At 35.0% G+C, this 12,130-nt stretch overlaps 1 protein-coding gene across 1 annotated transcript in view; it reads left to right on the top strand.

The window, feature by feature from the left end:
* LOC136829481 (probable ATP-dependent RNA helicase DHX34) overlaps nt 1-11,683 on the top strand; it is a 37,882-nt gene extending 26,199 nt beyond the window's left edge. The window contains exon 4 of the mRNA XM_067088224.1: nt 8,770-11,683. Within this exon, the coding sequence (XP_066944325.1) occupies nt 8,770-10,219 (1,450 nt within the window). The 3' untranslated portion in view covers nt 10,220-11,683. The remainder of the gene's footprint in view (nt 1-8,769) is intronic.
* Nucleotides 11,684-12,130: the final 447 nt, after the last annotated feature.

The following is a 12,130-nucleotide window of genomic DNA, read 5'->3' as shown; positions in this document are numbered from 1 at the left end:
GATTTTCAAGGAAGGCTGCAGAGGCTGTTGCTAAGTGTAGGCGACAGTCTTCCTCTGCAGTCTACCAAGCCAAGAGGGCAGTTTTCTGGAAGTGGTGCTGGGAGCAAAATATCTCCTGTTCTCAAACGTCTGTAGCTCAAATTGAAGATTTTCTATTACATCTTAGAACCTCGAAAGGACTCACATCTACCATCAAGGGTTACAGAGCAATGTTGAGTTCAGTATTCAAACATAGAGGAGTAGACCTGTCTTCAAACCAAGATATCAGCGATTTAATCAAACATTTGAATACTAGTAAGCAAGCAAAACCCTCGGGAACCTCTTGGAACATGGACGTGGTCCTCAACTGGCTGCCAGGGCCGCCATTTGAACCTTTGGATTCATTGTCACTTCGGAATCTGACGAAGAAGACATTATTCTTGGTGGCATGGCTACAGCCAAGAGAGCCAGTGAGCTTCATGCCATCGATAAAAGAATAGGTTTCTCACAAGGCAATGCTGTATACTCTCTAATTTTGGATTTTTGGGCCAAGAATGAGGACCTGCCTAACCCTTGGCCTTTCTCCTTTTCAATCAAGAGCCTGTCAGAAAAACTAGGTCCATCCGATCAAGAGAAAGTCCTCTGTCCTGTAAGAGCTTTGAGAGTATACCTCGAAAGAACCAAAAACCTCAGAGGTTTGGCCCCTAATCTTTGGTGTTCTGTGAAAAACCCAGCTGTCCTTTGTCCAAGAATGCTTTATCATTCGTTTTAAGAGCCGTGATTTCAGAAGCACATTCGGGAGTTCAAGATGATTTACTACCCTTGTGTAAAGTAAAGGCTCATGAAATGAGCCGTGGTGACGTCTTTGGCTTTCAGACGTAACCTGTCTCTCTTCAATTTTGCAAGCAACATTTTGGAGGTGCAAGTCAGTGTTTGCCATGTTTTACTTACGGGACATAGAAACGATGTATGAAAAATGCAGTACTTTAGGTCTGTTCTTCGCAGCTGCCATGGTATTGGGGGATGAAGGATAAGAGAAATGCCTTCTTTTTCCTCTATCCACTCTCCTTGAATAAGGATAGTTGTACTTCTTGGGAAGTCTGGTGAACACTGAGTCGTGAGTGTCACCAATCTGGTTTTTATGGTTTTGGCTAAAATTTTGTGTGGTGTAGGTTGATTTTATCTGGTCTTTGTTGTTCTATTGTACTGCGCCCAGGGCAAGGGGATATCCTCATATTATTTACGTGACCCTTTTGGATTGTTTGCTTTGGCAACCTGTGATTAACCTCCTGTGTTGCAAAGCACCCACTTTACCGCCACACCACTAAAGGTCGTGAGGAGCTATGACCAGAGGCAGTACCCGTCTGCTGTTGCTCCCTCACCAGGTAAGGTTACAACAAGCATTTCAAGATGCTAGCTAACTTTCAGTTCCAAATTCTTCTCCATATCAGAGTGTTTTTGGGATAGTATATGTACATTCATCCCACCTCCAATCAATGTGTGATTCAGCTATGTAATTATTTGGTAAGTTACTTATATAAAAATGACATTTTTATAGTAAGATAAAGTTTTATATATACTTACCAAATAATTGCATGATTGGAGCCCTCCCTCCTCCCCTCTCATGGACATAGAGCATAAACGAATTGAGCTCTTTAGCTACGTTGTACCTATTCTTCCCTGATAGTGGGCGGGGCAGTATACCTTCACCCAAAACAAGTGAGCACTACCGCGAATTTCGAATTTCGAGCTGCTGCATGAAGTACAAACTATAGCTCTGTAATTATTTGGTAAGTATATATAAAATGTTTATTTTATTATAAAAATGTAATTTTAAATGAAATTATAGTAACTTTAATTTCATTTAAAAGTTAGTTTAATACTGAATTTCCATGTTTTGATATGTAACGTAAGAATAACTTCTCTCTCTCTCTCTCTCTCTCTCTCTGTTATCTCTCTCTCTCTCTCTCTCTCTCTCTCTCTCTCTCTCTGATATCTCTCTCTCTCTCTCTCTCTCTCTCTCTCTCTCTCTCTCTCTCTCTCTCTCTCTCATTCATAGTTAGTGCTCACACATTTATATAACTTATTTCTCTATACATCTTTACCTTTACATTAGATAGTTTAAATTGATCTAATTTTACCTGTACCGTCTACGAAGTGTAAATGCGATAGTGTGGCAAACACGTTCTAAAACATAGATACATAATAACTAAGAGTTGTATTGGTCAAAATAAAAAACACTGTTTGTTCATGAAAAAGCATTTCAGAACAAAGAGAAAGAGACATAGAGTAAAGAGGTTATTAAAAAGAGGTTGAGAACACTTCTAAAAATAGATCAGTCGGAAGGGGAGAGAGACAGAAATTCTCTTCCAACTCTCAATTTTTACGTCAACCATTTATTTCTTTTTTTAAGGGTAATGAATTAAGCCAACTTTTAAATGAAATTACAGTAACTTTAATTTCATTTAAAAGCTAGCTTAATAATTTGGGATTATGGTTAGGGTCATTTACTGTATAGTGTTTAAACTTTAGAAATAAGCATTTATATGCATTTTTAGAGACCCGTGCCAAACTTACGCAAAAATTCATCTTGCATGGGTGGTTTTGGAACCTAACCTCGCGTAAGTTCAGGGTATGACTGTACCTTATTAATACAATTGATAAATGAAACCTAAATAAATTGTGATGATAATACAGCTGTTTTTCTTACCTCTGAAACTGGTAGCATAGGCTTGAGGTGATGAATGAGAGGAGAGGGCAGTGGGTTGTCAGTGTCAGTGTCTTCTTTGGAAAGGATTTTTTCGACATCACACTTCATCTGATGAGGAAGTAGTCGACTGGAGTGGGGAGGCTCTTGAGGTTAAATGCACTGGTTTGAAGAATTGGTCTAAGGAAGTTTGCACTGATTTTCTTTTCTTTTTTCATCGTATGTAATATGATAACACTGCATAGGATCATTGATAGTTGTTGCTACTTTTGAAAATCTCTCAGCAATTGGGTCCTGATTCTCAAAAGTAGTTAAAGTTTTCTATGTAAGAGAAAACCCCTCAGCCATCAATTTTGTTTCAAACTTCTTTAAAGGAAGAGATTCCTCTTCTGACTCATGTTCTTCTGTTCTCTACGTTTCTTCCAGCTCCATTAAATCTTCATTCATTAACTTCTCTGAATGAGACTCAAATAGCTCTTCAAAGTCCCCTACCTCCACGTCAAGATGGATTGGCAGCACGGTACTTAAGAGCAGTTTTAGCTTGAAATCTCCCAATGCAATGCCACTCAGCAGTAAGGTTAGCCTATCCTTTGCCACTTTACATCCTGGCATCGTCTTCTCTTCACAGCTGATGTACGTCTTTTCTGGCATTTTTTCCAGAAAAGACGTCTCGTCAATATTTAAAACTTACTGAGGGTATAACCTTTCTTATCCGTTATTTCCTTGAGCGTCTTTGGGAATTTTTTGGCTGCTGCTTTGTCAGCGCTCACTGCCTCACCACTAATGGACAAGTGATGTAAGTTAGCACGTTTTTTAAAGTGATGGAATCATCCATAATATGCAGCAACTGTTCCATCTGCAATGCTTTCACCAGCCTAAGCCTTCAAGTTGATGACAAGGCTTTTAGCTTCTCCTGAATTAGCATGAGGCTAAGTAGTACAGACCTTTGTCGCTGGTGTTCCATCCAGAGACCCAAAAGTTTTTCCATTTCTTATACCAGCTTCCCCCTTCTCTTGCATAGGCACATCAATTTTTACGTGTTCCTTAATTTGCTCCTTGTTCTGAAAGATTGTGCCAATGGTTGAACAGTTCATAATAATGCTTGCTACATCCACTATTTTTCACCACTGTCTAATTTCTTTATAATTGCCACCTTAGTTTCAATTGAGATGGCTTGTTGCTTTTTACCACTGCCACTAACTTCACTTGCCATATGCTTGCTATTAGCCATGATAGATAAAGGATGGGCTAAATATTTCACGATAGAATCACAAGAATAGCTTGGGGCACAACAGAGTGTGTGTTACCACTTACACAAGTACAAGAGTCTGGGGCGTTGGGTTAGCATTGGCTATGATGCTGTAAGGCGTGGGTAGCGGCAAAAATTATATTAAGCAGAATAGGTGCACAGAACAAACTTTGAACTTAGGGATGGCAAAGGGAAGTACTCCGAACACAATTTTAATTTGCGATCCCATTTGTCGTATCTTTTGAATGTTCATAAGTTGATTGTTTATAAGTAGGGTAGTGTCTACATTCAGTAACATTTTTGATGCTTTAAACATGCACAGGTTTCATGAAGTTTTACATCCCCTGTCAAATTATATCTGTCCCAGATTCACTTGCTGTCTTGCTGAGTGTATTCCCACTTAGCAATGCTTTCTTTAATTTCTTTGGTGTAAATTTGGTTACAAGAGGGCCTTGAAAATTTTAGTAATTAATGTACTGACTCAGCAAATAACTTGTCTATAAACATATTTTTTTGTTAACGGAAGTTCAAGGAAAAATATGTTAAATTACAAAAGCATAACAGATGCAGAGCTCGAACATGCTGTTTCAGTGAAACACTCTAAACTTGTTGGTGTTGGGTTAGTCTTAGCATACCCCCACAATCTAGCTTGCTCTGCTGTCGATACTAAACAGTGTCCTCATTGTTTGACTGTTGCTTGCTGTGTCAACATCTTCAGTTCTGTGCTTGATTTTTTATGTCTCATGACTAATGCTTAGTATGTTGTGTTTTGTAATCACTTATGAGATGTGTGAGATCTTAAAGTAATGTAGATCCTTCATTAGTATACAGTAATCATTTGATCACATGTTTTGTAATACATCCAGCAATACAAGTCTCATGTGCCTACAGTTCAAGCTCAGACTAAATGTTGTTAAGCCACCACTATACAACATACTTTTTATAGCTCATGGTGTGTCACTAATAAAGGTAAGAATTATTTTGATACTGTTAAATACTAAGGTAAATATGACAATTCTGTATATAAATTTAAATATGAAAGTTATAATAATAATTCCTTATTTGAAGGGTCTACTTCTAGTCTAATTTTCTTAGACTGAACAGTTGAGGTGAATTGAACAGTTATGGTTAGGGTAAAAATGTGATTTGGTACAGTAGGTGTTTGACAGGGTGTTGCTTAGTGAATTTAAGTATTGTATTATTGTTTAGGTTATCTGTCTAAAAGATTTTGAAAAGCAGAGAAATACCTTAAAGTGAGTGTAAATGGTAAATTTTGTTTGGTCTAGTGCCTTGAAGGGTTACATATAGACTAGACAGTGTAGGCATTTGGCATTTAACAGACTTGTAGCTTCCACAAATAGGGTAGACTCCCAAAATGTCTTTTAAACTGAGAGTCTAATGTATTTATGATAGGATCTAGATAGTTATAATTTCTGTTAGTATTTCAAAAAAGGAGAAACGAAATGTAAGACTTCTAGTTGAATAGCCAAAATTGCCTGATAACAAATATTTCTGTAGTTTTCCATATTAAGAGGCTTGCCAAAATTAGTAAAGAAGGTATGAAACTGTGTTTTGCACCACTGAAAGCCAATATAAATTACCTTTTGAGTGATTTATTGTTTATTTCTATTTATGGTTGAGGTCATTGATTGTGAAGCCATTTTTTACCTTAGGAAATAGATGTTACTGCCATTTCAAAATTGATGACTTTTTCTTTATTGTAATATCTTCATGAAATGACAGCAACAGAAATAAAGAAGTTCATATGACAAGTTGATGTTATTAAAAGAATAAAGTTTTTTGGTTTGTCATTATGTAATATTCATAAAAAATAAAGTAATATAAATACATAACCTAAATTAAATGTTTTGGTACAATACAATATCAGGATAAATTGCCTTTCAAATTGTATTTTGTATAGTATGTACCAGTAGTTATTGATATTTACACCAACTATTGTGCAATAAAGCATGGGAACATACAAATTTATTGTGATGTTAATCCTGAGAGAGAGAGAGAGAGAGAGAGAGAGAGAGAGAGAGAGAGAGAGAGAGAGAGAGAACTTTACAAACTACAAAGAGAGAGAAAAAATGGGCTAAGCCATAATGTTATTTTCCACTCTAAACCAATGACATTTATAATTATATAAGAAAATACATTAATTTTATTATAACAGAATAATGCAAATATGTGATAAAAATATTATATATTGTATGGCTATTCCATAGTACAACTAAGGAAAAAAGGCAACATTTTCTGATTTACACTAGCCATACTTTAAGCTATTGGTTACACATGCTTTTGAGAGAGAGGGAGAGAAAGAGAGAGAGAGAATTGTTATATGCATGCAGCTGCTACTATAAATTTATTCTCTGCTAAGAACAGTTATATTTATAGAATTACATAAGTAAACACAACTTTTAAAACAAGCAAAAAATTGTTTAGTAAAGCACCATGAATTTGTATGACTAATGTACTGTATACAATTTTCTACTGCAGGTCTTTGATATCAGGCTTTGTATGAAGCTTAATACTGTACAATCACAATGATTAATACTGCATCTCTTTATGAAATATATCGTTTGGATGTTATTTCTTTTTTATAGTCCATATATTAATTAGTTTGAGAAATTTGTTTATAAAATGAAAAGTAGAATCAGTTAAAGTAAAAAATAAAACTGCAAGAAAATTCTTTGTTGTATGCAGGTTTTTAAATATTTTGTCTGAATCATTATGAAATATTTCATTATGTTTAGATATGAACAGTCCTACCAACCTTGTTATCAGTATCATCTGTATCAAAAGCATTCTGTTAAAAGAACTTTATTTTACATAAATAAAGCATAAATTGGTAGAGTTTGGCATATCTGCTATTATCAGATTATCATGTGTTTAAAGATCTTTTTATTAAAAGAATATTTTAAGTTATCAAATAAGACATAATTATCACAAATATATAATTTTTAACTTCTTTCTTAATCTAAATAAAGCTCACTTTACGAAAGGGTGGTGAAATGCACTGACGTATGAGGTTTGGTTGGCACGCCTGCAACGTCGAATGTTAATTAGACCAGTTTGGATGCACGATAATTTCTAAATATTGCATACACCAATTTACATTTGAATAAAACCAAAAACATCAGATTTAAATAGAATATTTTTACAAATTTGAATTAGAATTCAGATATATCAGATAAGGAAATTGGGAACACTTATTACATTTACAAATGAATGGTTTAATGGGAGTCACATAGCCCTAGAATAATTGGTGACTGGTATGTGTTATTGGTGTTTTTGGGGTCATACTACAGTGGACCCCCGCCTATTCGCAGTTGAGGATTCTCGGATTCACCTATTTGCAGATTTCTGTGTGGAACACATACACATTACCCACGGAAAACTCGCCTGTTCGCAGTATTTTTCATAGAGAAATATTTACAAATGACTGTATTTTCATATTTTCGTGACTAAATGCACTGTTTGTGATAAAACTTAAAATATTCAGGTATAAGCATTTTTAGAGGATATTTTGGTGTTTTGAACTACTGTATCAAAATAGGCAGTTATAAGTGTTTTTAGAGGGCTTTTAAGTATTCACGGATTTGAGTTATTCGTGGGGATAGCAGTACGCATCCCCCACGAATATCAGGGGTCGACTGTAAATATCACGATGTGAATAGCATTTATGAATTGGAACTGGCTAGAGAAATCACTTTTATTGAATATATGGGATAAACATAATTTACTGTTGTTTTTCTGTAATTGTGTTAGAAAGAATTTATTGACTTGTTTTGATGTTCTTTAATTACATTCGAAAGCATTTACTGAAGTTTTATTAGTTAATTTTTTTCTACTATATGAAACTCTAATGTTGCGTTTCAATTCGACTTCATATTCACTGTCAATATTATTTACCAACCATAACTGGTGGTAATTACGTATGGAAATTTTTTTTAATATTTTACCTTACTATGAAGAGGATAAACATTTTTCTTGCAAGGAGTGAATAATTCAGTCCTCAAGCATATGGTCTCAGAATTAGGCTAAATGGACAATTGTAGGAGGCCAGTCAGCACTGAAATGATCAATTATATATTATGAAAATCTAATAATACATACTTATTTACAAAAATCATATTGCATATCATATGATACCTTTTCACAGATCAGGCAAGGATCAATAGGCCTAGCCAAACATTTATAAGTTAATATTGGGCATCCATCTACAGTATATTTTGGTTATGATAAATAAGCAAAATGTAGTAAAAGTTTTTTAATGCTGTATACACAAACCACAAAGACCAACAAATTTAGAGTGCTAAAATAAAACCTTCTTCAGACCAAAAAAAAATTGCTTAAGCCAAGTCTTAAGAAAAACTTAAAACCTCAGTTCGTTCTGAAAAGAAATAAGAACTGACAGAATGATAGTAATTTTAATTTCCCTTAAATGGAATGCTGTTTAGCGAGTGACACATTCATTCATTTTAGATCAAGGCCGCCTTGTGCAGGCACAGGCTCTTGCTCTAGGGCAATCCATAACTGAGTAACAGTAACAGAAACTGTTAGTTTGTCACCAGGCAAATAGTTGCCAGATACTGCTTGCTGAATACTACCATATGCCTATTGTCTGAAACATTAAGGGAATTGATGCAACATTAAATAACATAATTGTACAAGTGTTTACAAGTATTTTTGACAGTACAGTTTTGATTGAAATATAGTTTATGTGTACTGTAAATCTTTTAAATAAAATTGCTTTTCAAACAAGAATTGTACATAATTACATTCCTGTTTTATCCATTGGTATGTAATTATTAATTGCTTGGTTTTCCAGAGAGTGGCTCAATATAAAATTAGAAGGTTATGAAAATTCCAAGAAGTGGTGCCGCCGACGTGGGTTGGAAGAGCAACGGTTTTACGAAATGACCAAGCTCAGAAGTCAGTTTTCTCAGCTCCTCCAGGATTCAGGATTGCAGGATATGGCAAGCTTATCCCGAACAGCTCTTACAAGTGCCGAACGTGCAAGGAGGAATGGAGAGCTTCGACAACTGCATGAGATGAAGAAAGAGCTTCATAAGGAAGGACCACGGAAAACAAGGGTATTGAAAGTCTCACATTCAGAGGGCGTTGCAAGCGATGAAGAAGATGCTAGTACTGACATTAAGGATTTAGACTTCAGAATTAAAAATGACCAGAAGAGGCTAAGTGAGATATACCGCAGTTCCAACATTCACACGTACAAAGATGTGGTGATGCTGAAAATAATCTTGTGTAGTGGTTTGTATCCTAATGTAGCCATTGCAGATGAACACAACAATTATAAGCCGGGTTCAGAACAGCTTTTCCACACTTCTTCAAAGCCTTTTGCTGTTCTTCATCCAAACAGTGTTTTTGCCAGTTGTCCACAGGTCCTTCAAGTTTGTGACTCTGATATCGTTGAGCTTCCAGGCTTTACAGCACGATATCCATTAAGTTCAAAGCACCAACTTATAGCATATGTGTCTCTCTTGGAAACAAATAAGGCATATCTTGTTGATATGCTTAGAGTTCCAGCAGTGCAAGTGATGTTACTTTTTGGTCACAATGTGGATACTAATGCTGACATGACTGTCATTGCTTGTGATAATTTCATTGAATTCCATTTCCCAGATGCTATGACTGCGCAGAACTTGGTATTTCAGGCAGTACAGCTCAGGAGCAAGTGGAGAAACTTGCTAGAATTGAGAACCAAAGCCTCAATACCAACTATAGAAAACCAGGACAGACTCATAGCAGAGGCAAATACTATTGAGAAAGATCTTACAGTGAGTCTTATTGACTTCTATCTTAGTGAACCCCTGTACTCATTACGCCGTCTCCTTGATGCTGACATCAGAGTTCTTCATTCTGGTCCTGGTCCTGGAGACTGTGTTTTAAGTGGAAACCCATTCAGTGAAGATGGTAAAGAACCTTGCAGGCCAAATGACATTAAGGGAGGAGTTGTTTTGACAGAATTTTTGACTTACAATTGCCTGCTTGATGTGGAGTGCACTGTAACTACCATAACATCATATGATACAGTGTGTCCTTATTGTGATGTTGAGTTTCATGTGACGACATTAGAACGACTGGGACATATGGCACAATGTTTGAAAAATTGTGCTTCCTCTGTAGTACCAGAGCATGATGAGGAAAGAGGTGATGAAGAGAGCCCAATTAAAAAGAAGTTTGAATGCAGTGTTTGTCAGAGAACTCTGTGGTTAACTATAAAGGAAATATTCCAGCATAAAAAGTCACACTCATGATGTAGTAAACTGGACACACATTCAAAAGAGAGGAATGAGAACTCGGTGTATCAGGGCTGGAGCTTGACAGTTTAGATTATTTGTTTTAGATGTGGTTGATCAGCTATATAAGAGTAAGGTGCTTTCATTGGTTTGGTTAATGATAAGGAAGGTGCAATACAATACATTATCTATAATGTATATATTTTATTCAGAGTAAACTTGGTTCACTGAATGCTTTCAGGTTTGGAACAAAGGTTGACTTATTCATCTCTAGACAAGACTGGATATGCTTCATTAAAGCATAGTATCAAATTTGGAAGCAAATCCCAGAAATAATTATTTTAAGAATCAGCATTTTCAGTTTATCCAATCCCTGTATCTGTAACTGATTGAGTAAGATTTAATGCATTGAATTACATTTGTGACATAAAGTAAGAGAACTTTCCTCAGTTGACCAAATACTTATTTGAGAAATTCACTTGATTTTATTAATCAAGTGAATTACACAATTTTGAGCTAACATGCTCCAATCTGGCCCCTATAGCATAAATTAAATTACATATTTGTAGGTATGGCGCATGGAAATTATTTTGAATTACCAGTACAGTATAAAGGCATTTGTTTATCTTGTCAAGTAAAGCAGGTTAAATTGCTGGAAGATGTATGAAGCAGAGTTGTGAGTGTAGGAAGAGAAGTAATCTTTAGTTCATCATTGAAGACAGGGAAGATAGAATGTGGAAAGTGGTATATTTACTGATTCATTTGTTATCAGACAGTTGTGTATATTATTATCAAGATTTTTAACTATATTCACATGTATTAAAGTACAACTCTGGTGATTGGGTATTGGGTATGTCTCTTGTCTTAAAATTGTTTAGTTTTTGTGGAGTATTTTGGTCAGAATTATTGGCCTTGCTAGCAAAGTAAGATTGAGAGATCATTTGTTGAATGTTTTGAATTACCATGCAACCTTACTATGCAACATGAAAATTACTTAGATTCTTAATTTTTCTGTCAGTCTTTATGTTCATAGATTAGTTTTGGTATATTAATTTTCATAAATTGATTTTATTGTACTTTTCTGTTTTTTGTATCATATTGTCCATAGTATCTAGTATGTTAAAGAGCAATATAAAGATTTCTACAGTTTTATTTTTGTTTCCATCAGTTCAAGTGACGAGAATTCTAGTTTGTTATTTCATTTCTGTCAAAGTGTTATATCTATGCATGTATGAGCATGTACAATACTTACTAAAGTACATTTGGAAATTTTTATTGAGTAATTTACATTCGTTTTGTTTTTGGACAACTCAATGAGTTATTTTTCATTTTCATATTTTGGGCCATTTGCATAGCTAACAGGCAGCAATGTACCTACAATATATAATGTTCTTTGTACATTAACAAATGCATACTTTCTTCAACAGTGATTTTTAGTGTTCAAAGTCTGTTTACATTAATTACAGTGCTAAGAAAATGCAATATTTTTTCATTCAACAACAAACCCTTTGTTTAATACATCAAAATTTTTTACCTTATTCTGGTTAGGAATTACAATTACATGATTTTGGTGTTGTCACCTGACCATAGGCTATGGTAATTAGAAGTGAATGAACCTATTCATAATTTGGTCTGTTCATATGAAGGTGAAAATAACTGTTTCACAGTTGCCAGTCTTTCAATAGTTTATAGTCAGGCCATTCTTCATAGTGATTTTTTTTGCTTAGTGCAAATCCTTTAAGCACATCAAATGTGACCTGAGTTATTCAGGTCAGTGGTCTGGCTAAGCAACAATTTTTGGACGGCCACATGTAAATTCTGGTTTTGCCACGTGTATTAATTCCAATAATCAGTAAAAATTTAAAGATTTTAATAGGAAATTTAGTTGATGCTAAGTGTATTAGCCCCATTAATAATTAACGTAATCAG

This window comes from Macrobrachium rosenbergii, chromosome 44 (assembly GCF_040412425.1).
Source record: "Macrobrachium rosenbergii isolate ZJJX-2024 chromosome 44, ASM4041242v1, whole genome shotgun sequence".
Classification (NCBI taxonomy): Eukaryota; Metazoa; Arthropoda; class Malacostraca; order Decapoda; family Palaemonidae; genus Macrobrachium; species Macrobrachium rosenbergii.
This window is presented reverse-complemented; position numbering and strand designations above follow the sequence as displayed.